Source organism: Scardinius erythrophthalmus (genome assembly GCF_964197995.2).
Source record: "Scardinius erythrophthalmus genome assembly, chromosome: 25".
Lineage (NCBI taxonomy): Eukaryota > Metazoa > Chordata > Actinopteri > Cypriniformes > Leuciscidae > Scardinius > Scardinius erythrophthalmus.
In genome coordinates this window covers 11,809,361-11,836,238 of record NC_138245.1, presented here as the reverse complement: position 1 = coordinate 11,836,238, position 26,878 = coordinate 11,809,361, and the positions used below count along the sequence as shown (strand labels likewise).

Genomic DNA, 26,878 nt, shown 5'->3' with positions numbered 1-26,878 from the left:
CATTTTTTTAAACATCTCCTTTTTGTGAAAGAAAGTCAAACAGGTTTGGAATGACATGAGGGTGAGTAAATTATGGCAGATTCAATATTTGTTTTTAGAAATTATACCTTTGAGGAAAAAGTGGGCTTAGCTGGCTACAACTTGTGCTCATCTTGAACAGCAGCAAATGATACATGACTCTACCGTATCCCATTCTTTTCAAAATATGAATTCTCTGGCATATAAAATGGCATCAGATCACATTCTCATCATCCTTCCTCAAAGTCTTCAGATGCTGTTATACTTATATATAGTTAATTGTACTTGTATACATTGACATTTAGTTTGCAATTTTGCGCTCATTATATAAAGCCCTTTATGTGATAGCCCCATTAAAATAAGCCCCAGCACAAAAGGAAATCATAATCAAATAAAGATTCCTACAGATTTGAATGTCAGTTATACTGTGTGGCTATATCTCAGAAACGTACCATTTTCATCTATTTAAGGATTACTCACTAATGATGCAATTAATTATATGCATCAGTGATTTAGCTTTCAAGAAAAAATTTCCAATAATGTCTGATTGTCGTTTTTGTGGCAGATGTATTCTCACAACTCACAGCATACATCCCATACTGCATTTCCCTTCAAAACTCATCATCAACTGTCATGTTTTAAAAGGTGATTCAAATAGAGGAGACCTGTTGAGCGTAGCATCAGATATCATTGTGTCGCAGTCTTCTCTCTTTGCTATCTATTCGAAAGCTGGGCCGATCATCCACACGTGGATCCTCCGTGCAGCATACATACTGTTTCCAGATCTTAATGAAGGCATTCCGGAATTTTGTAATGCGGAATGCGTAAACAATGGGATTGACAGCGGAGTTACCATGACTGAGCAAGATAGCTACATAGAGAAGGCATGTGGAATTTTCACAACTAGGGCAGAAGAGAGTGATGCAATTCAGGATATGCAATGGCAACCAGCTAACAGCAAACAAGAAGAGCACCAGTGCAAGAGATTTTGCCAGCTTGAGTTCTTTCCCATAATATCGAGTGGGGTCGGTCTGGTTGGCAGTGACCTTCTTGTTTAGCTGCTTGTGGATTATGTAGAAGATCTCAGTGTAGATGAGCAACATGAGGACGAGTGGTGGCAGCACCCAGCCGAAGAAGTTGAAATAGACCATGTACTCCATACTGATGACATTCTCAAACTCACAGGTTACGAGAAGGTCAGCTCCTATAGTGCCGTTGGTCTGTTGTAGCTTCTCCAGATTGTTCCATCCCAACATGGGCGTCAGGCCGACTACGATGGCCACCATCCAGCACACCACCACAGCAGTGCCTGCACGCTTTGGTGTCACCACTCTTTTATAGCTGTGAAAAAAAAAAAAGTTTTAAAACAAACAAACGGCCTTGGTTCCGGAAGTATGTTTCCCATAGAGACTTTTAGAGAAGTCCTGAGAGTTGTAAGCCATGAACCAAACTAACTACAAGGTTGTTGAATGACAACATTACAAACCATAATTTAAAGCAAAAAAGTATTTGAAAATCTGACAAAAAGACAAAGTCAAATCAAGTCACCTTCATTTGTATAGCGCTTTTAACAATATGGATTGTTTCAAAGCAGCTTTACAGTGATAATAGGAAATTACTGTAACAGATTGTTTAGGCTTTACAACAGCTCTAGGATAAAGTTATTGTCCAGCTAAAGTTAGTTTTGATTGATTGATTCACTTCCGTTGCGAAGATCGTTAGTTATTAATTTAGGGGGCGCTAACACAATCCCGTTCTAACAGGAAAACCCTAACACGCTCCGGCCGCCCATCCGCACAACAACAGTGCCTGGTGTCTCGAGAACAAACTCCCTGAAATAGGTTCGAAAGTGCAGCCGATTGTCCGTTATCTCTGCGCAAACCTCAAAAAGCAAACAATGTCACGCACATGCGCATTACGTGTTCAGTCCAAAGCGTTTGAATGTGTGCATGTGAGTAGTCCTTCTTTACAAGTCAACCTGACACTTCAGGTGTGTTTTTAGTCTAGATTTGAACTGACAGAGTGTGTCTGCTTCCCGGACAATGTTAGGAAGATTGTTCCAAAGGTTTGGTGCTGATATTCTAGGCATTATCAACTGGCCGGAATTTTGAGATCGCAATAGATGTGACGACTATAATGCATTAAGAGCTCGCTCAAGTACTGGGGAGCTAAACCATTTAGTGCTTTGTAAGTGATAAGCAATATTTAAAAATTTTGGCTAATAAAACCGGGCTAATATGGTCATACTTCCTGGTTCTGATAAGAACTCTAGCTGCTGCATTTTGGACCAACTGTAGTTTGTTTATTAACCCTCTGGGGTCTAAGGTGTTTTCTGGGCCCTGGAGGTGTTCTGACATGCACTGACATTTGTGCTTATTTCTGTTACTTGTGACATTTTCATGGCTAAAGTCTGATTACACTGTATTTAGCACAAACTCTGCTACAATACAAACGCACATAACTATAGAACCCATTCTAAATGCGCATGTGAACGCCATCAGCGTTTCTCACAGGTTCGCGTTTAAAGTCTGTGTAGAGAGAATGGTGTCGTCTTAGCGGCCCCTAATTTAATAACAAATGATCATTGCGACGGAACCAAATCAATTAAAACTAACTTTAGATGGAAATAACTTAACTCTGCTGTAAAGCCGAAACAATCTCTGTTACCTTAAATTATACGCTTAACTCTGTGAAGCTGCTTTGAGACAATCTACATTGTTAAAAGCGCTATATAAATGAAGATGACTTGACTTGACTTGACAATAATATGTCAGCAGCATGTATGTAAAAGTTTGTATTTTTGCGATAATGACATTTATGCGTGGTTTGTGAAAAAAAAAAAAAAAAAAAAATTGTCACTGAAATAAGGTCATGAAACCCATACTGATTATTTCTTCACAAGACTTTTGAAAATTGTATCACGTAGCCTAGAATATTTGCTCCAAAAACCATGTGAAAATCATCCTACCTACTCATTCAGATAAAACAATATATTGATTTAAAATTTGTAAGACATGTTTTGTGTAAGAAAGCTTTATGCAAGGAGGTGTGAATCATCATGAATATTGATGTATTTCACACCTGAGAAAGACAAAGACCCTCCCATAATGGCCCTATCAGGTGCTATCAGGCCCTATCATTATGGGGAACCTTGCACAAAGAATGAGGAGAGATTTAAAAAAGAATGTTTTTTTGATTGTTTGGATTTATTTACAACACAACACAATCCAAAGATACACAACAAATGACAAAAAAGCACATTATTGAACACACTGATCTAAAGACAGAGACTTGAACAGTCACATAACTTTGTGCCATTCCTGAAACATAGTACATTCCTGTCATTTCCAAGGTGTTTGATTTTTCACTTAACCATGTTCATGTACAGAGTCTCATGTGAATGTTTAAGTCAGCAGGACTCATCAGTGGCATCTAGTTCCTGTAAAAAAAAAAAAAAAAAAAAAACAATAAAAAAAACAGCTGTGAACATGCTGATATCAAGAGAAACTAGGGCTGCATGATTTTGGGAATACATTTTAGAATTTACTTAAAAATTTAAGAATACATTTAAAATTTACAAAATACACATATATATATTTATAAAATGACCAACAGGTTTGTTGTGCCTTGTAGCCATATAAGCTACGTGTAGTGCTGCATAAAATAATAATAACAATAGCCTATAGCAGACGGCCTACACATCGTTAAAAAGGAACACTTCTTTGACACTACACTAGAGAAAAATATATGGATTATATATCATATATTACTTCAAATGTTTCCATTCGTTATGACGTTATGAAATGAGATTGGAGTAAGTAAAAACATGAAGCCTTAAGTTTGGGGCGTTTTGCTTTTCAAACGCACAACGCGAGTGACTCAAACTCACAGTGCGTGCAGAGAACATTTACTGAAGCGATCAAGACACTCCAAACTATGAAACATTATTGTTACCATATTATACATACAGTGGGGAGAAAAAGTATTTGATACACTGCCGATTTTGCAGGTTTTCCTACTTACAAAGCATGTAGAGGTCTGTAATTTTTACCATAGGTACACTTCAACTGTGAGAGACGGAATCTAAAACAAAAATCCAGAAAATCACATTGTATGATTTTTAAATAATCAATTTGCATTTTATTGCATGACATAAGTATTTGATCACCAACCAACCTGTAAGAATTCCGGCTCTCACAGACCTGTTAGTTTTTCTTTAAGAAGCCCTCCTGTTCTCCACTCATTACCTGTATTAACTGCACCTGTTTGAACTCGTTACCTGTATAAAAGACACCTGTCCACACACTCAATCAAACAGACTCCAACCTCTCCACAATGGCCAAGACCAGAGAGCTGTGTAAGGACATCAGGGATAAAATTGTAGACCTGCACAAGGCTGGGATGGGCTACAGGACAATAGGCAAGCAGCTTGGTGAGAAGGCAACGACTGTTGGCGCAATTATTAGAAAATGGAAGAAGTTCAAGATGACGGTCAATCATCCTCGGACTGGGGCACCATGCAAGATCTCACCTCGTGGGGCATCAATGATCATGAGGAAGGTGAGGGATCAGCCCAGAACTACACGGCAGGACCTGGTCAATGACCTGAAGAGAGCTGGGACCACAGTCTCAAAGAAAACGTCTCGGTTACGTATGGTAACCCTCGTTCCCTGAGTCCAGGGAATGGAGACGCCTCGTCGGGGGAGTTCCCCTGACGAATTGGGATCATGCTAGGGAGACCAATTGCCTTCGAGTGAATTAAAACGAGCCAATGAACATTGGCATGCAAGGTTTGCATTCCGCGGCCCGCCTACCAGTGCGGGTATAAGGCGGAATCAAGCGCATACACAAACGCTTTTCGCTGAGGAGCCGAACGGTGTCCAGTCCTCCGCGAAGGTACAGCAGCATGGCGACGGGACGAGGCGTCTCCGTTCCCTGGACTCAGGGAACGAGGGTTACCATACGTAACCGAGACGTTCCCTTTCGTCAGCAGGGAACTCCGACGCCTCGTCGGGGGAGTTCCCCTGACGAATTGGGATCCCTACCAAAACGCCATGGTGCTGGCCCCTTCCAGCGCCCAGCTAAGCTACAGCCCTGCAGCAGTTTCCAGAAATTTTGCGGGAGCTAGCTAGGGAATCACACAGCTGTTCCGCAAGACCCAATCAGTGGATATTGGATAACACTGGGAAAGCGTGTCCGACCCCAAGGATATAATGGGGGGGAACGCTGCGGAAGCTGAGGCAGCCTAGAGGAAGGCCCTCAATACACATATGTACTAACCACGTAGGGTAGTGAAACATATGGCAGTCCTTGAAGGTAGTCCCAGTCCGGAGGAGTGAGGAGCATACTCAACAAGGACGACAGAATGAGTCTGTCAAGGGGAAGACACGGCTGAACTGCACGTGGCAATCATGGGTCGCCGCAGGGACCACTGGAAAAACACCCAGTCTACTAGCAACTCCTTACTGAAGGTAGCAGACCTGGTGCCGGGCGGTCCGCAACGCCTGGCACCGGAGGGGGTGATGGAGGAACTCACGAGGTTAGCCGTTTGTTGGGTAACCAACGGAGCAAAAAGACGCACGTATCCGCTCACGGAATGGCGTCGCAAGCCGACACACCTATTCCCTCTAATTACTGGCCGTAGCAAGTACTCGGGAGGAAACAGGTTCCACACGTAGGCTATAAAACCTAGCGAACATGTTCGGTGTCGCCCAGCCCGCAGCTCTACAAATGTCTGTTAGCGAGGCGCCTTGTGTCAGAGCCCAAGAAGCGGCAACACTCCTAATGGAGTGAGCCCGCAACCTGGGTGGGCAGGGCTCACCCTGGGACTCATAAGCCCTGGTGATAGCATCCACTAGCCAGTGAGCTAACCTCTGCTTGGAGACAGCCTTCCCCTTCTGCTGGCCTCCATAACAAACAAAGAGCTGATCTGAGGTCCTAAAGCTTTGCGTTCTGTCTATATAACCCGGAGGGCCCGGACGGGACAGAGAAAAGCTAGGGCTGGGTCTGCCTCCTCCTGGGGCAGCGCTTGCAGGTTCACTACCTGGTCCGCGAAGGGAGTGGTAGGAACCTTGGGCACATATCCGAGCCGGGGTCTCAACACAATGTGAGAAAGGCCGGGCCCGAACTCTAGGCACGATTCGTCGACCGAAAAAGCCTGCAGATCCCCCACCCTCTTGAAAGAAGCCAATGCTAACAGGAGTGCTGTCTTAATGGACAGGATATAAAGCTCGACTGTCAGCAAAGGCTCAAAAGGAGGACTTTGGAGCGCTTTGAACACTAAAGTTAAGTCCCAAGAGGGTACAGGGTGCAAGTAGCGAGGTGGATTTAGCCTCCTAGCACCCTTGAGGAATCTGATGACCAGGTCGTGCTTCCCCACGGACTTACCTTCAACTACATTGTGATGCGCGGCTATTGCGGCAACATACACTTTGAGGGTGGAGGGAGACAGCCTTCGCTCCAACCCCTGTTGTAGGAAGGAGAGCACTACACCGATCGGGCAAGTTCGTGGGTTCTCCCCGTGGGAAGAACACCAGCCGACGAACAGGTTCCACTTCAGAGCATAGAGGCGCCTCGTAGAGGGGGCTCTAGCTGAAGAGATGGTATCTACCACTGCCTGTGGTAGGCCATCTAGAACCTCCGCGTCCCGTCCAGGGACCAGACATGGAGTTTCCAGAGGTCTGGACGCGGGTGCCATAGGGTGCCCCATCTCTGAGAAAGAAGGTCGTTCCTCAGAGGAATCGGCCAAGGAGGGGCTGTCGCGAGGAGCATGAGTTCTGGGAACCAAGTCCGGGTTGGCCAATACGGGGCCACTAAAAGGACTTGCTCCTCGTCCTCCCTGACCTTGCACAGAGTTTGTGCAAGAAGGCTCACTGGGGGAAACGCATATTTGCGTAGGTCCCGGGGCCAGCTGTGTGCCAGGGCATCCGTGCCGAGAGTCCCTTCGGTCAGGGACTAATACCACTGGTATTGGGTCGTGTCCGGAGAGGCAAACAGGTCTACCTGTGCGGCTCCGAAGATTCGCCAGATCAGCTGGACCACCTGGGGATGAAGTCGCCATTCTCCCGGAAGGGGGGACCGACGTGAAAGTTCGTCGGCCACACGATTGAGCTCCCCGGGGACATGAACGGCACGAAGCGACCTCAGATGCTTCTGACTCCATAGGAGGAGGTGGGAGGCGAGTCGCGACATACGACGGGAGCGTAGACCACCTTGTCTGTTGATGTACGCAACGGTCGCAGTGCTGTCCGTACGGACCAGTACGTGTTTGTGTCTGAGAAACCCCTTGAGGCGACACAAAGCTAGGTGTACTGCTTGCAACTCTAGGCAGTTGATGTGCCAATGCAGCTGGGGCCCCGTCCACAGACCCGAGACTGCATGCCCTCTGTACGTGGCCCCCCAGCCCTTGGCAGAAGCATCTGTGAAAACCACAGCATGCCTGGAAACCTGGACTAGGGGCACTCCGGCCCGTAGAAACCCAGGATCCAACCAAGGGGAGAAGGTTTGGCGACAGCTCGGGGAGACTTTGACCCGGAACTTGCCGCTCTGCCACGCCCACCTCGGGACTCGATCGCGAAGCCAGTGCTGGAGCGGTCTCATATGCAACAGACCGAGCGGCGTTACTGCGGCTGCCATATGCCCCAGGAGCCTCTGAAATTGTTTCAGTGGAACCGCTGACTTGCCTCGAAAAGACTTGAGGCAGTTGAGCACTGACTGGACGCGCTCCTCCGTGAGGCGCGCAGTCTGGGCGACCGAGTCCAGCTCCATACCGAGATAAGAGATCCTCTGCACAGGGGAGAGTTTGCTCTTGTCCCAGTTGACCTGAAGCCCCAACTGACTGAGGTGCCGGAGCACCATGTCCCTGTGATCGCACAACACATCTCGCGAGTGTGCCAGAATGAGCCAGTCGTCGAGGTAGTTGAGAATGCGAACGCCTTGTTCTCTCATGGGAACAATGGCCGCCTCCGCGACTTTCGTGAAGACACGGGGCGACAGGGCCAGCCCGAAGGGTAGGACCTTGTACTGATATGCTCGACCCTCGAAAGCAAACCGAAGGAACGGTCTGTGTCGAGACATGAAAGTACGCGTCCTTCAGGTCGATCGCTGCAAACCAATCCTGGGGACGGATGCACTCGAAAATGCGTTTCTGCGTGAGCATCTTGAACGGGAGCTTGTGCAGGGCCCGATTCAATACCCGCAGATCCAGGATTGGCCGTAACCCACCGCCTTTCTTGGGTACAATGAAGTAAGGGCTGTAAAACCCTGACCTCATATCGGCTGGAGGGACCGGCTCGAACGCGTCCTTCGCCAGTAGGACGTCGATCTCTTTCCGCAAGACCGGGGCATCCACTGGACGCACATGGGTGAAGTGGACGCCCCTGAACTTGGGAGGCCGGCGTGCAAATTGAATTGCATAGCCGAGCCGGTTGGTGCGGATGAGCCAGCGCGACGGACTCGGGAGCTCTAACCAGGATCCGAGAAACCGCCGCAACGAGCCCACCCGCACGACCGGCGTACCCGCGGAGGGGCAGCGAGGTGGAGGGCAGGGACACGGCTCTGGTGGCATTGTGGCGGCCGAGAGCGGGGTCTGGGTGTGTATTTGAACAACACCTACCTGCCTCCACCGGGGGGCAGACGGCAGAGAAGACCCGAGAGTGTTCTGCTGCGGTCTGTCGCCTGGCGAGGGAAGGGGAGGAGACAAGGAGCAAGGCCCGAGGGCGGCTGCTGGTCTCGCCTTCCCGCCCAGCGACAGACAGGAGTGGCGTGACCGAGGTGGCGCCACTGCTATCTGAGAGCTGGGGAGAGAGGACTGAAAGTGGCGAGACCCGAGGGTGGCGCACACTGACGTCCTACTCTTGAGCGGGAGAGACTGCATGTTCGGCAGTCCCAACCGTGAATGACCCAGAGGAGGAAGAAACTGCTCTTTTTTAGGTTTTGGGTACCACCGACCAGCTGGTCGGCGGCGGAACAGAAACTAGAAAAATTTAACAAAGGATTCTCCACCCGGCCCTCCTCCGGGGGAAGGAGTGGTGATGACACACACTCCCAAAGAGCAGTTTTCGTCACACTCTCTGGGTCACTCCTCTCAGGGTCATTTCCCCTCCTTTTCCTGGGGGGGAAACGAACTCCGAGCGGGCTGGTTTTAAGGCGCTTCTAGACCACAGTGTGGACATCGTCTGACCGAAGGCCAGCGCTGTGACTAATCACGGTCAGTCATAAAGCGCAGCTCTACTCCGAGTCAGAACTACCCACGTGCACTGAATGTGCAGGGGTAGTGAGAGAGGAAAAACTTCTGCAGATTTAGGCATGTTTGGCTTGCCATATTGGCACCAAAATACTTCCATACTGCCAAAATTTTTCACACACATCTAGGCACTTTAGACCCAGGAAGTGTGGCTGTCAAGTCTGAACCTTCAGCATGAGAACACACCATTACAGTAGGAACTCAGCATCATTTTCAGAGTATAACAGCCCTCTCTCCGATGTAGCAATCGACATCTGTCCTCCCCTGGGGCCCCGAATGAAATGCTTGGTCCCTCATGATAAGGACCAAAATCCCACTCAAAGCCTCGACGGCACACGGCACGCTGAGCGGCTCAAGCCTTTACGAGAAAGGGGAGGCGAACAACGTGCCGACGTGGTCATGCACTCATGAGAGAACATGAACCACCCATGAACGCCGTCTCAACACACTGATTAGGCATGTGAAACAGCGATCATGGCCGTCAACCAGGCATGCAAGACAGTGAACGTGGCCATCGCTGGCACACGGCACGCTGAGCGTTCAAGCCCACAGGCAAGACGAACAACGTGCCGACGTGGTCATGCTCTCATGAGAGAACATGAACCACCCACGAACGCAGTCTCACACACTGATTAGGCACGTGAAACAATGAACGTGGCCGTCAAATAAGGACAGGAACGATCGCATCCAGAAACACACGAGTGAAACGTCATCCTGAAAAGGACGCGATCTTCACTCGTGTTGCTCTTTCAGGAAGAAATTACTCTCTTTATTGTGCTGAAGCACACAGGGACCCAACGCGGCGACACAGCGGGGAAACTGCAAGCCCGCTGTGCGCACTCAACCGTTTACCAGCTGTAAAAACAGCTTTTGAATTAACAGCGTGTAGACGCAGCCGGCAGACAGGAAATCGCGCGGTCGCTGAAACGCCGTCTCACCAACACGGAGAGGTCCCTTCCCGAAACAGCAGACTCGTAGAGCGTAAGATAAATACAATCTTAAAACTCATTCACTCAGAGAGGACACAACCGGTCGGCTCCGAAGCAGAAAGCGTTTGTGTATGCGCTTGATTCCGCCTTATACCCGCACTGGTAGGCGGGCCGCGGAATGCAAACCTTGCATGCCAATGTTCATTGGCTCGTTTTAATTCACTCGAAGGCAATTGGTCTCCCTAGCGTGATCCCAATTCGTCAGGGGAACTCCCCCGACGAGGCGTCGGAGTTCCCTGCTGACGAAAGGGAACCATTAGTAACACACTACGCCGTCATGGATTAAAATCCTGCAGCGCACGCAAGGTCCCCCAGCTCAAGTCAGCGCATGTCCAGGCCCTTCTGAAGTTTGCCAATGACCATCTGGATGATCCAGAGGAGGAATGGGAGAAGGTCATGTGGTCTGATGAGACAAAAAATAGAGCTTTTTGGTCTAAACTCCACTCGCTGTGTTTGGAGGAAGAAGAAGGATGAGTACAACCCCAAGAACACCATCCCAACTGTGAAGCATGGACGTGGAAACATCATTCTTTGGGGATGCTTTTCTGCAAAGCGGACAGGGTGACTGCACCGTATTGAGGGGAGGATGGATGGGGCCATGTATCGCGAGATCTTGGCCAACAACCTCCTTCACTCAGTAAGAGCATTGAAGATGGGTCGTGGCTGGGTCTTCCAGCATGACAACGACCCGAAACACACAGCCAGGGCAACTAAGGAGTGGCTTCGTAAGAAGCATTTCACGGTCCTGGAGTGGCCTAGCCAGTCTCCAGACCTGAACCCAATAGAAAATCTTTGGAGGGAGCTGAAAGTCCGTATTGCCCAGCGACAGCCCCGAAACCTGAAGGATCTGGAGAAGGTCTGTATGGAGGAGTGGGCCAAAATCCCTGCTGCAGTGTGTGCAAACCTGGTCAAGAACTACAGGAAACGTATGATCTCTGTAATTGCAAACAAAGGTTTCTGTACCAAATATTAAGTTCTGATTTTCTGATGTATCAAATACTTATGAAATAAAATGCAAATTAATTACTTAAAAATAATACAATGTGATTTTCTGGATTTTGGTTTTAGATTCCATCACTCACAGTTGAAGTGTACCTATGATAAAAATTACAGACTTCTACATGCTTTGTAAGTGGGAAAACCTGCAAAATCGGCAGTGTATCAAATACTTGTTCTCCCCACTGTATTTACATTTGAGCAGATATCCACAAACACAGTATACAGTAAACATGGGTCTAAACATGATAATATTCACCATATTAGAGTAAACACTCACACTAGCCTACTTTTTTCATGCTGCGTTTTATTATCAAACATAAAAACATCCTTGTCTGTATATAAATTTAGCATTGAAAGGTTGCCTGCCTGTCTAGTTGTTTCTGTCAATATGAAATGAATGAAATGAAATGAAATGAAATACACTTTATTGTCCCCAAAGGGGAAAATTTGTGTTGGACTCAAGGTGTTTACATTGACAAAATAATTCGAAACACAAACAGCAAATTCTTCAATACACAATACTTCAATAATAAAAATAATAATAATAATAATGGTAATAATTCCTGTACACAACCTTAAATAATACTCATTCATGATTTAACATTTTAATTGAAAAAGGAATAAAAGACTTCTTAAAATGGTTATACCTACACATCGGAAATCTGTATCGTCTTCCAGAAGGTAACAATTCATACTCTGTATGCAGAACATGCAATGGATTAGCCAAAATTGTATGTGCTTCTCTCAGAACCGATTGTTCATACAGTGACTCAAGTGACAAAAGTTCCTTTCTCCCAATGGTCTTCATCGCTATTTTAACCAAGCGTGCAAGCTTCAACTTTACCTGAATTGTAAGGTTACAAAACCAAACCGTAATGCCATATCTGATTATGCTCTCTATAACTGCCTGATAGAACAACCACATAATTTTCTGGTCCTCTCCATAAAGTCTAAGTCTACATGAAAAATACAGTCTTTGCTGCACACGAGAACAAATTGTATCCACATGAATCCCCCAACTAAGTGTATTATCCATATGGATACCAAGGTACTTGTAGGAACGTACTTGCTTAATTGATGTTTCATGTAAAAGCACTGGTGTGTGATCACCTATTGATCAAAGGTCAAAAATCATATCCTCAGTCTTTTCTGTATTAAAAATAAGATGATTTAGATCACACCACTCTACAAACCTTGATACCACTGAGAAATAAACTGACACATCATTATTATCATACAAAAGACTAAGTATCGCTGTGTCATCCGAGAATTTCACTATAAAATTATTATAATCACAGCTTGAACACTCGTTGGTATACAATGTAAAACGTGTGCTGATATTTTTCAGCTCTGATAAAGTGTGATTGACTCTAACCTGTTGGGTCCAATTAGTCAAAAAAGAAAGATACCACCTGATTAAAAAAGAATTAACATTAAACAAATTCAGTTTCTGAATTAAACGGTGGGGCTGAACTGTATTAAATGCAGAACTAAAATCAACAAATAATAGGCATGTATAAGCTTTTGGATTTTCCAGATGTTTAGTAATAAAATAAGTAACAGTGTTAACAGCATCTTCTTTACTACGGCCCGGCCTGTATGCAAATTGTAATGGGTCAAGTACAGAGTTAACTTTGGTCTTTAAAATGGACGCCATATACTTCTCAAAACTTTTCATTACACAGAATGTCAAGGCTACTGGCCTAAAATCATTGTTTTCACTCTAACCTGTTTTTTTTTTTTTTTTTTTTTGGTAATGGAACAATTATAGATTTTTTCCATAGATCAGGTATGAGAATCCACAGATTGCTGAAAAATTGGACACCATGCCACAGTAAGTTCTTCTGCACAAGATTTTAACAATAATGCAGAGATACCATCAGGACCTGTGGACTTCTTGGTACACAGTCGACTGAAGATTAAACAAACTTTCTGTGGGTCCACAATGACCCTATCAATCTCATACACACTCAATCATGTTCTTGAAAGGCTTGTTATAGATATATACAGTCTTTTATCTCCTTTGTGAATTACGGCTTATCATTTGGATAAACAGTCACACACTTTTTTTCCAGCACATTGTCCACACAGAAGTTGATATAATCAGTGATAGTATCTGTAGCCTCATTAATGTCCAAGCTGTGAAACATATCCCAATCAGTGCACAGAAAGCATCCCTTAAGCTTTTCTATGCTGTCCTCGGACCAGACAGAACGGACAGGGAATGTTTTGATGTAACCATGTCTCTGTGAACACTATGAGGCTTGATTCGCGGTATTCATAACACACTCTGTTGTTAATACGAAGCTCCTCCATTTTTCCTCTCAATGACCGTACATTTCTAAAAACAACCGAAGGAAGCATTGTATGCATTGCCGTACACCACCCCTCTTCCCCCTCTTCCGTAAGCACTTCGACTGAAACAGATGAAATTTCTGTGCCTCTGAGAAATCCACAGTTGTTAAAATGTCTCTTGCTCAAAGCGACAACAGTGTGTTTCTGGTGTAGGTAATCGGTGGCAAACACCCATCCTCCCCACTTCTCCGCACTGCAAGGCCTCGATACACAAGTTCCCAAACAAACAGCGTTAGCAGAATAGTTCTCATACAGGTCCCCATGGTATAATGCGACCGTCTTCCGAGTCAAGTAATAAAACAGAAAATAAATAAATAAAAACAAATCTTAAGCAAAAAAATGAAATAATAATAAAATAAAAAATTTAAATTCCAACACGCAATCAATGTAACCAACACCTGAGTCCGGGTTGCCAGCAGAGCAGCGCCACCAGAAATGGATTTATATAGATACATATACATGTACGACATTAGGATTCATGTTTTTACTACAATCTCATTTCATAACGTACATTTTAGTCAGGCACCAGTTTAACTAGTAGCTACAATGTAAAGTTAATACAACAATAACATGCTTACTATTATGAGTGGACATCTTACCTTAAAAATCTTGCTCATCTTCAAATCGCGTTCTTCTAATTCTACTGAGGTAAATCCAAGGTAAACAGCACAGCACAGCACAAACACAGTCTTCCAAACTCGATGATAAGCAGAGTACGTTACTGGAGTCTCTGATTCTTTGTTTTTGAGGTGATGGGCGTTTACAGGCCTGCGTTCCTTCACGTGGACTATTTGCATGTCAATCGCTCTTGCTCGCATGGGTGTGGTCACATTAGAGGTAATGAGGACGCGTTTGAGAAACTGTACATGTCGTTGCTTTCATGCAGATTACTTAAACAGAGAATATTTGTGTTCATGCGACGAACAACCGTATAAGTCCAAAAAAACAAAAATGTAGATAACCATGTGACTTCAATGTATCAGAATCACTTTGGGGGGGGTGTTCGCGTGACCAAAACTATTTTAAATTGTATGTAAATGTATTACATATCTTTTAAAATGTATTTTAAATTTTAAAATAGTCTCACGCGGAAAAAACATTTATGTCCACTAACGAAAAATGGAGACGCCGGTTGCTTTCATGTCCGCTGCGGACATTATTAGACAAAACCTCGGCAAAAAAAGGAGAGCAAACATGAATGAATGGAAGGACAGAGCAAGGAAGTATTTGAGGGATGCTGGGAAACCATATGTGAACCAGAAAGGAGAGCAAAAACGAGGAAAAGCTCCACCAAAATAGGTGAGTGAAAAACCGTTTACAAAGTATCTACCTAAAGTTAGCGGTTACAGTCAGAGGGGCGTGTAGGCTACTGGGCGTCGTCTACTACAGTTCATATAGCTCACTCTGTTTAAAGGATCAAGTCATGAATGGGCCGATATGAAAGCTGAGAAATTTAGGATTCAGGGGACGTTTTAAACATGTCTCTACTCCTTATAACCACGGAGAAATTAATCGAAATGCTTTAGGTGTGTCTCTAACACCAGCCCAACTGCGTCGAATGTTAGGCTAATGTTTTTACCATTCATTGATTGTGTTATACGTACTGGTGGCAGAATTTTATATACATAAACAAACATATGTAAATTCATCCCCAATCTTTAAGATGTTTAGAGTAGAATTTGATTGCTTTATGTCTTCACTGAAATTGGTAAAAAAAAAAAAAAGAAAGAAAGAAAAAAAAGTCATTGACGTGTTTAAAATATTTTGATATAATTTTTGGATCCCCTGTTACCATTTAATGCAACACTTTGTTTTGTAATATTGTATGCTATGCTATGTTTGTTACTTGTTATTTAATAAATAATACAAAAAAAAGGTAATAATAAAAAAATGTATTGTGTAAGCTGTTATATGTTCTAGTTAGTAACCTTAATAGCTGCTAATAGCTCTAGTGTTTTATAGCCAAAAAAAAAAAAAAAAAACCACTGTGACTTTGTTTCTGTTAAGGGAAAGGTGTGCAAGGAGTCGTGTCCCAGGCAGTGTTCAAGCCTAACAGACCAAAGAAAACTCCAGCTCTTCACAGAGTTTTATGCTGTCTCTTATGAGAGGCAGCAGGCTATCATTCTCTCTGGTTTGGAGCAGGTCGGCTAACTTAAGCAATTCATGACCATATCATGTCAACAGTATGCAATGCATTACAATGTAGGCCCATGAAATTACCAGTGAATTGAATACTACTGTATGCCTTCAATTCACTAAGACTGCACATGTGCCTGATCACTGTAAATGTTAAATTTTGTGAGGATGGATGAAGGATGATCGGCATCAAGTAGGCCACCAAGTGCATTAAAAACCACAGTTCTTTGGTGCCCTAAAAGGCACACACATGGCTTATTCATTCTCCTAACCAAAGCCTACTCACGTACTTAATGACCTTAACTTGACAGCTCTACATGACAGCTAGCCTGCTATGCTATGGTAAATGTCTTTTTACTTCTAGCACAAGGTGAGTCGCAGACGTCCACGTGGGCCTGACACTGAGATTACTAAGAGGAAGTAGGCTACACCTTCAAGTACCATGTGCAACAAGGAGGCCAAAGACTTGCTGTTTGTAAGCTCACATTTATGTCAGTCTTTCAACTGACCAACAGTCGCCTACAGGCAAGTTTTATATAGCCTAGCGTTTTCCATTTGTTAACTTATTACATACATGATTTTAATTAGATACATTGTCCATAACATATTTATTTAAAGTTACTTATCTTTGAAAAGGTTATTCAAGAAAAGTTAGGCAGTCAGTCTGAGGGAACAGAGCAGGTAGCTAAAGTCAGGTCTCCATTAGAGGACTTCAGAGGAAAACATAAGAACAGGAAAGTAAAAAAAAAAATCTTGAAGGACCTCATGCTCTCATCCTGTTAGTTTTTAAAGCTGCACCAATGCCAGCATCAGTTGCCCTACAACATTCCCTGGTCTAATGGTGCACTGGACGCTGGCATTAAAGGGCGTCGGGTGCCTTGCCACCCTATAACGCCAGCGTGCACGTACCGTAATGGTTAGGATTCAGCTCACTGTTGTTGCCCAGTCAGGAAACATATTTTTGCACTTTGAGATCGATATCAGAGGTAAAGTGCTATGCAAATGTAATGTATGATTATTCTTTGTATCATTACAACATGTGGATCTTAAAGGGATACTTCAGCTCTGGAAAGATTAATGTGTATTTAAAATGGGTCATTTATGTAGTAGAAATGTAAAATTATTTTTGAATTTAGAGCCTTCTAGACTGAGAAAAGCCGGAAAATGAATTTTTGATTTATGGGGATGAAAGACAACAACTCCCAGAATGCACTTGCCAGTGGCGGATTTAGCAAATCGGGGGCCCAAGGCGAAGGTAGGCTATGGGCCCCTACCCATCCAATCTTTAAAAGAGAACGAAAAAAATATGTACCGACTGAATGGTGGATAGGGAGGTAAAGCTAATCTACGGGGAAGTAAAGGTTAGAGAGGAGAAAAAAACGTCCCCTTTAAACCCTGCATAGGCTACACTTCTTTACTCCTAAACAGAAACATGTTACAATGTTTACATGGTACAATTTATGGTAAGCTATGTGTTTTTTTTTTTTTGCTTGGCAAATTTCACCATTTCGATTCAATTCTTGTGATTTGATTCAATATTGACTCATTTGGATAAATATTAGGTAACGTTTCACAAGACAGGCGTTACTTTTTCTCAAGAAAAAAAAAAAAACTATCAGCTGGTATTATTTAAGGTTAAAATAAGTAATTTACTGTAGTACACATATTTAGCCAAATACTCTCTATAGCTCTTTTTTTCTAGCCAATTAAATGGCTTTCCTGAGGTAAATGTTATGTGACGATTGTTCTCCAGCTGTTTTACCTCTTTTCGCGGTTGAAAAACACTTATTGATCGATATTATAAATAAGGAATATACATTTCGGTAAGTTATACGGTATCTTTCAACATTGTTAATTCGTGTTTATTTACTATTAGGTAGAGATGATCAGTTCACGTGCCGCTATAGGAATCTGTCACGAAACATTAAAACGGCAAAACGGTATTGTTTGAATTTCGTAATAGAATTGACAGAGCTGAATCTGAGAGCTGAGATTTTTATTAAATATCATGATTCATAAACTGCTCAGTTTTGTCTGTCGATCTCCGTGTCCTCTTTGCTTCACGATTTTTCTGTGCATTGGACGTTGTTGTTCCTGATCTGTATCCCCAACAGTAGCCATAAAAAAGTTTGTCATCTTTGGCAGCGTTCCCAAATACTTATCAGCGTCTTTTCACTTTTTTTCTTTTATTTGAGCCGCTTGGGTAACTTCAAAACTTTAAATTTTCGCGTTTAGACTCGTCTTGCTCTGGGGATCAATTGCTCTATTTCCCAGTCCCCCTGTTACTGCGTGTTGTTTATCTTTCGCGCCGTGCACTTTTTCGGACTTTTTGCTTTCCTCCCGCTTCCTCCTTTTTTCAGCACCGCTTGGGTAGCTAGCTTCGCTTCATTTTTACTCTGTCTACTACTCTGTACACTCTGTCTGTCAATCACTTCTTTTTCTCCGTCAGTTTTTTTGGCACAGCCGTGTCACTTTCGCAGATGCGCAGTAAAAGTGAGATAATGGAATAGTCCAAGGTAGTGAGGCGGGGGGCCCCCTCCTGTCTTCGACACTAATGATTTATGCCATTTTTCGCAAATGGAGTTTTAGAAATATATAATTTGAAAAAAAAAAGAAAAAAAAAAAACTTAAGCATAAGTTAATAGGGCATTTTGGGGGCCCCTAGGTAGCTCGGGGCCCAAGGCAATTGCCGACCTTTGCCTAATGGTAAAGTCCGCCCCTGGCACTTGCTTCGCTGCCCTACGAGGCCACTCCCAAGCCACGCCTACCGGTAAGATAGCGCAGTTTATACAACAAGGCTAGGCTACTAGTGAGTCTCCGTGAAGAGTCTGCCCGGGATTTCGAGATCGCCTAAAATGTCCAGGATTCGGCTTTTGCGTTCTACAGTCGCCATTCATCATGTTTACTGTGGCGAGCAGGACGAGGCTGAGGGCCGCGGGAGAACGGCGCGAGGCCGGTGGCGTGATTACTGATGACCGACACCTGTGAGACACACCGGTCTCGTATTTCTCACGGAGGAGCTGGAATTTTCTTAGCAATGCTAAAACGCACAAATCAATCGATCACGTGTTTAGTGTTCATGTAAAGACTACATTCAGATTCACCAATTGGAATGAATTCAGTTGGATTGAAACAAAAGGTGTGCATGTAAACAATGACGATTTTTGCGTGATCGGAGGATTTTTTCCAGACAAAAAATACATAAATCTCTCATCTCAGGGGGATATAAGGGAGGAAAGCATGGTAATTCGAAAATACTACTGGTTTTCTACTGATACAAAGCTTAATGCTAAATCCTGAAGTATCCCTTTAATGACTGTATGTGAAAAACAAAATCCTATAGTTGAGAGGAAAGTTTAGAATTATACATTAAGGGCCCTATCTTGCACCCAGCGCAATTGACTTTGTACACAGACGCATGTATCATTCCTATTTTGCACCCGCGCAAAGCGGACTTTTCCCTCCAGAGACGCACGTCGGTAAGTTAGGAAATACACTTGCGCTCCCCAGGGTGGTTCAGCGCAAAGAGGAGGCGTGTTCCGGCGCAAACGTTCCTTCATGCTATTTTGCAGGTTTAGAAAACAATTGCGCCACTAACCAGGAAAAAATTGTTTAAAGTCAGTGGCGCGTTGTGCATGTTATTCATATGCTATTTTAAGGGCGCATGCTTGGCCATAATCAATGTAGCGTGTGCACAACGCACACTTTGATTCTCTCTTTGATTTGATATCTACACAGAAGCAGCAGTTTTCATTTTTGCAAATCATACATTATTACAATAGATAGATAGTAAGATAGATAGATAGATAGATAGATAGATAGATAGATAGATAGACAATTTATTATAAAAGCATACATCTAGCTTACACATTTACCCAAATTATCATACGCCTGTTTAACCGAAGTTAATTTGGGTGGGTTTCTCCATTTCAATGTAACTTCTCTCTCTTTTACGGCCATGACGAGAGCGTTGCTCTCCTCGGCTGTGAACCGCTCCTGGCGCGCGCCTGGCAAATCCGCCATTACAATAGCAATCCGCTATGGAAACAGCGCGTCTGCTCTTAAAGGGAATGTGAAATGACTCTCTGATTGGTTTATTTCACGTTACGCCCAAACCACACCTATGAATAATGAAGCTACTTCAGACCAACCCCTTTTAGATTTGCGCCTGGCGCAAGAGTCATTTATCCCGCCGGGAAAATAGCAACAGCGCCCAAGACCCGCCCACAAAGTTACTTGCGCTTTGCGCTTGACACTTGCGTTTCAGATCGTTAAAATAGGGCCCTTATTGTCACAGAAACAATGCAATTGTGCAAAACAGACCAGCATAGTTTATTATATTTCCCTTGTTCATGAGTTGTGTTGTTTATTTTTTAGGCCTCATAGCATTCATCCTGCAGTGAGATAGGGGATAAGAGAGCATATCCTGAGCTTCCCACGCCAACCGAACCACTACTCACGGATGAAGGGAGATGTGGAGAGGAAGTACCTGAGCCCTGATTTAAACCTGCTCCGCATGTTCCGCCTGCACAAGGAAAACAATCCTACATCCACTGCAAAGTTCTGGCTCTATAGGGACCTCTTCAAGCAGCAGAACCTCATTTTTGGGCAGCCAAGAAGTGACACTTGTGCGAAATGTGACGCCCTGTTCTCAAAATTAACAGTTGCTACAAATCTGAAAGCCAAAACCAATGATGACTGCCATGTCATTTGTATCGACATGCAGGGGGTAGTATTAACGCCAAACCTGACACACTCCAACGTGTACTATCAACGGCAGCTGGCCAACTACAACTTCTGTATCCAGGAGATGGGCACTGACAATCCTCCTACAATGTGCCTCTGGCATGAGGGCATCGCTAAAAGAGGTTCCATCAAGGTGTCTTTTGAAGTGGGCAGAAACATCTTTCGCTCCCCTAGTCCAGGCAAAGGAACGGAAGCTCATCATCTATAGTGACCGATGCTGTGGGCAGAACAACAACTGGCGAGTCCTAAACCTCACGGCCCTGCTCATATCTAGAGGGTACTTCAGTCAGATAGAGCAGAAGTTCATGGTGTCTGGTCACTCCTTCCTTCCCTGTGACCGTTCATTTGCCACGCTGGACAAAAGGCGTAAGGTGTCCACACTCCACACCCCCAGCCATGTCGCTGAGATGATCCGTGGAGCCAGGCAGCAGCATCCATTTAAAGTAATTGAAATGAAATGTGCAGACTTCAGGCAGCTACTTGATGCAACATTAAAGCGTCCACCTGGCTTCCTAATCACATCCATGATGTGGTTGAAAGTGACAGGTAAAGAACTAAAGAACTAGACTAAAACTAAACTGGTTTTCTGAGATTAACAGTTTTGGGGATATGTGCGTGAAGGAAGAATCTTTATTGAATTTCTTGTTGAATCATGATTTCAGCTGCTGATCCATGGTGAGTCCACACAAAAGGGAGCCACAGCCTCTACGAGGGATGGAAGACCTGGCTGATCACCAAACAGAGGAAGAATCAACCACCTCCAGCTCCCTTGTTCTCCAACACGTATGCTCGTGCTTACGAGGACCCTCTGCCCGTCAAGAAGGAGAAGCACCGTGACCTTATGAAAATACTAGCCTACATGCCAGCGGAGGCCCAAGCATTTTATGGGACATTAGAATGTGAAGAGTAGCCTGGTATGTGTAGGTCATGTGCAGGGTAAGGTGGGATATATTGTGTATATTGTGTAAAATTAATCATAAAAGTAGTTGTAGCTTATCTTGTATGCCTTATCTTATGTTGTATAATAGGAATATATAGGTATTTATTTATTTTATTTAGAACAAAAAAAAGGAAGACGTATATGGTAAACTAGCATATGGAACCATAGCATGGAATGATGATGATGTATGTCTGTATTGTAAATATGTATTGTTTACCATTATTACTGTTGTTTATTGTTTGTATGTATTGTTTATTGTAAGTATGTACGGTTTATTGTTTGTACTGACGTTTATTTTCTGTACTATAAGTAGGCCTATGTACTGTATTGTTCATTGTTCGTACCATATTGTCCGCGTTTTTGTTCTGTGATTTACGTTGGCAAAAAATAAAAGAAATTGAAAGAAAGAAATGCTTAATATTTTCTTTAAGGTTCTGTTACTGTATTAAAACTAAGATAAAGGAATCAAATCTCCAGTGGTTTAAAGTGATATGATGAATTGGACTTATACTGTTATTCCACATTAACTGGACATATACTGTTCTTCCACATTCCAGAAATGTAAATTACTCTAACTTTTTATTTTTAAGATTGATACTAAAAAATCTTATCTCATTAGAATTGGGAAGCTTTTGTTGTCCATCTTCAAGTAAAAAAAAAAAAAAAAGTAATATAATATTCAGAGTCCAAATAAAAAAAAAAAATGTATTATTCAAAATTTGAAAATATGGACTTATATGGTTCTTCGTCTCAAGCCCTCATTTGTTTTTGATATAATTTACATCATTTAAAAATAGAGACTCAAAGCTTTGTAAAGACATACGTCTCAAGTCTGAGTTACAGGTCTTTTTCTGTTGCGTTTCAGAATGAACTTCACATTGAGAGAGACGGCAGAACGCGCATCATGTTTATTTTCTTTATTTTACGAAAAACACAACATTTTGTTTTTGTTATGAGTATACACAAATAAAAGAAGACATTTAACAGTTTTGAATGATGTATTACTTATATGTAAGATCAAAATCAACAGAGTATTTTGCACTGATAAGAAAAAAAGCGAGCTGGTCACGCCGGCGTGCAGGGCAACCACCCATAATAGCATTACAATAATCTAGCCTTGATGTCATGAACGCATGAACTAATTGTTCTGCATTTTTCATTGAGAGCATATGACGTAATTTAGATATGTTTTTAAGATGAAAAAAAAAAATGGATTTACAGATACTAGACACGTGACTTTCAAATGAAAGATTGGTATCTAAGAGCACACCCAGGTTCCTAACCGAAGACTTGACAGAGCAGCCATCAAGTGTTAGAGAGTATTCTAGATTCCCTTTCGAGAGGTCTCTCGTATTGCGTAAAGCTAGCTTACGCTATGGGAAAACTCCTTTTCTCGAGAATATTGAAGCCAAATCTTTAAAACGCAGTGCAGCTGCACAGCATACACAGATGAGCGGCGAGCGTGGTCATTAGCTGTGCTGCGGCAACTGCACAAACCTATGGCGAGGCGGCCCTGGCGCATCAGAGCCTGCCAGAATGGGCGTGGTTTATGGCTATAAGCACCCATTCTTTGCCAAGGGCCTCAGATTTAATCTCCTTCAGCGAACTCACCACTTCGCTGATCTCCGGATAGAAGCCTACTCGCCGCCGTTGAAAAGCCTTCAGCAGAACAAGCAGCTGCATCGCAGATCTGAGGACGCAGGCTTCCTGTTGCCGCCTTCAGCCTGCTGCTCTGCTGTGCCATCCGGCGCGCCATATCCTTTAACCCTTTAAAACCGGATACTCGTCGACGACACAGCCAACCAAGCTGTATTCATGTCACTGTAACTCTTCAACCGTTTGCACTATCAAAATAATTCAAATAGTCAATAACAAATTGACAAATGGTCAATAACTGTAATTTGTTGAAAGCTTATCTTTTTCTGAAAAAGATGACACCCTGCACATGAAGATGGCACATTGTTTTAGAATTTTACAGTCAAAAAATCTAATTATGTGAAAAACACCTATTTTAGCTTCAGGTTCTAAAGGGTTAAACGCAAGTGTGTTCGCCGCTGCGTCACACTTTTTCTAAAAGAGAAATTTCCAGGCGTTGTTCGAATCTCGGCTGCGTGTCTTCCAGCTGAATCTTTTCACCAAAGCGAACGAGCTCACACTACAAAGTGTGCACCCCTGCATATGAAACGGGGACCCCAACCCAAGATTGTGTTGGACCCCGAGCCTCGAAAACCTTCCTAGCCAAGGCGCTGGGGGTACAATAAATGTAGGTTGTGTGTCCACTATAAAGTATGCACCCCTGCACATAAGCACTGTTTTCCCACAGTATCAAGCTTTCCTCCAGCTCACGCTGGAAGTGTAATATATGTAGTTCGTGTGCCCACTATGGAGTATGCACCCCTACACATAAGCACTGTGACCACAGTATCAGTTCTCCCCCCAGCCAGCGTGGGAGAGATAATAAATGTAGATTGTGTGCCCACTGTAAAGTACGCACCCCTACACATGAAAACGGTTTCCACATCAGTTCTCCCCCCAGCTCGCGCTGAAGATGTGATAAAGGGTGCGTCCGCTGTGAAGCGCGAGCCCCTGCACATGAGCGCTGTTCACATAGCATTAACCCCCTGAGGTCGGCGCGATAGGCTCGTTTTTTTTCTTATCAGTGCAAAAGAGACTCAAAATACTCTGTTGATTTTGATCTTACATACTTGTGTTATACATCATTCGATCCTGTTAAGTGTGTATTGTTTTGTGTGTATACTCACAATAAAAACAAAGTGTTGTGCTTTTCGGCAAATAAAGAAAAATAAACATGATGCGAGTTCTGCCTTCTCTCTGTCAGTGAAGTCCATTCTGAAATGCGTCAGAAAATGAACTGTAACTCAGCGAATACTTCTCACACAGACATGTGAGATAGCCTATGTCTTTGTGAAGCTTGAATTCTCTTCTTTAAAATGAAGTAATTTATATAAAAAAACAAATATTCTCAGCTAATGAAATCCATTTGAAAGCAAGGAGAGGTACCGTTTTTTCGTTCTCCCTTCATTATCTTTAATGAGCTGAGGCCGCCACGCCCCCGGCGCTATTCACATGGTAAATAGTTTAGGTGATCTATGCATCGCACACGCCCCCCGATCAATGCCATAAAAACACGAAGTTTCTTCATCAGATTCACTGATAGTTCATTGTGTTTTGAGGTAAAGACGCCCTTCAGATGATTCTGGACAGCGAGGAAGAATTCACCTTTTCCTCAGAGGAAGATTGCAACTCGGACGACGAACGGCTGCATTTTCAAGAGCGAATTGATCCCGCCGAGGATACAAGTTCGGAAGTTGTTTACTGTTATATAATTCTTTTTCTGATAATATAGAACTCATATGAATTTTCAGACTATATTTTGCCTAGTTTTGGCTAGCTTTTGACATCTTACAGGAACGATAGCCTTACAATATCCCTAACATTCGTGTATATGCTCAAGTGTAAACTTTTTTAAATGTGATATTGCTCTTTAAACATATTTGTATATTAAATCTATTTCACTCAGTGTTGATTAGCTTATGACACTGATTATCATGCTAAAATACTGCCTTATGCGTAATGTAGCTTGTTTGTGAATATCTGCTTAGGTTATATAATGTGATTTAGTGCAAATATATTTCAGCCTCCAGTAAAATATGTGATACTGTCTAAATACATTATATTTTTATATAAATGCTCGGTTTTGGTTAGCCTATGACACTTCTTATCATGCTTCAATACTGCCTTATGCACAGATGTTTGTGAATACAGGTGTACATTTTTTAAATGTAGCGATGTGTCATTCGCGAACGATCCGTTCATTGCGTGTGTCACTAAATGCGTGCGTCACTAAATGCGTGCGGTCTATATGGCCCATCAACAGATACTCGCGGTGATGCGGTCTACGGCCCATCAATAGCTATTTCTCCGTCCCATGGCCCATCAACAGATATATACATTGTGCGTCCGTCACCATCAGTTGCTCATCAGTTTACTTTGAAGAATGTATGCTAACAGTTTTATTTTGTTGTTGTTTTTTTAGGAATGTGTCTGCATCAAGCTCTCCTTCTCCAGCACCTCGCAGAGGGGCACGCAGGTGTCGTTCAGTTCTCAGTGCGATCGAGAATCATACTGAGTAAGTGCATAGACGTAATATTTTATATTACATAAAGAGTTTATGGAGCAACTTATAACAGAGCTCTGTGGTGTGTCACAGAAAACGGCACCAAAAAGGACCAATAGTGACCATGTACCCGTTCCAGGAGCTGAGCTGACATCAGATGACAGAGATGTTGCCACAGTTGGTCGCCGCAATTGTGTGCATTGCACAGCAGTGCGTGGTAAAAGACAATTAACACCATGGAAATGCAGGCATGCAATGTTCACTTATGTCTTCAGTTGAACAGGAACTGTTTTCAAGAGTGGTATAAAGATGTGTGACTGTGTTCAGATGTGTGTGCTCTGCTGACAACCTTCCACTAACCATCAGCCTTTAGAAATCATTCTGATATGATGATTATTTTTTTTTAAATCAATGTTGGAAACCGTTGTGCTGCTTAAAGGGCACCTATTATGACTCTTTTCACAAGATGTAAAATAAGTCTCTGATGTCCCCAGAGTATGTATGTGAAGTTTTAGCTCAAAATACCCAACAGATCATTTTTTACAGCATGTTTAAATTGTAATTTTTTGGGGCTCAGAAAAACGCGCTGTTTTAGTGTGTGCCCTTTAAATGCAAATTAACTGCTGCTGCACGGCACAGGGGGCGGAGCCTCACGAGCTCGCGCTTCAGTCAGGACAATCTCATCTGATAATATCAGAGCAGAAACTCTCAGTTGCGGTGTTCATTTCGACTCGAAGTCCGACAATAATGCACACAGAGCCAGATAATATATATGCTGTATGGACATAGAACAGGTATAGTTTAGTTTAATTATGGTTATAACTTATTTGTCATCTGCTTTTATCCACTAATACAAGCCTGTTGTACACTGTAAAAAATGTTAGGCCTACTGCTATTTACTTTATGGTAAAATTATGGTAACAATATTACACATACTATTTTTGAGTAGTTAAAGCTTGATTTCATTCATGGAATCTACCTGAATAAATAATGTAAAATGTCCTAATTTATTTAGTCTATGACATAATGAATTTAGTGAAATGTGCTTTTTTATTTGAAGCATTTTTTATTCTCAAAATTGTGTGAAGTCAAGTGAATGAATATGATCCGTTTATAATTAACTTTGAGATGTATTGTTTTATAAAAATATTGTATGCTGCTAGGACAGCACAGAATCAAACTTGTTACTGCACTATCATTTGCAGAGTTATCACTACACATATGTAACAATACGCTTTAGAATAATTAAGAAATGCAGTTATTCACAGCCTAACCATAAGCCCTACTCTTCTGCACAATGGTAACGATCAAAA

The 26,878-nt window shown here is 43.1% G+C and overlaps 1 protein-coding gene across 1 annotated transcript in view; it reads right to left on the bottom strand.

The window, feature by feature from the left end:
* Positions 1-698: 698 nt before the first annotated feature.
* LOC308685579 (adenosine receptor A1) overlaps positions 699-26,878 on the bottom strand; it is a gene marked incomplete at its 3' end in the record, with an annotated part of 64,400 nt that continues 38,220 nt past the window's right edge. The window contains exon 2 of the mRNA XM_081357453.1: positions 699-1,359. Within this exon, the coding sequence (XP_081213579.1) occupies positions 699-1,359 (661 nt within the window). The remainder of the gene's footprint in view (positions 1,360-26,878) is intronic.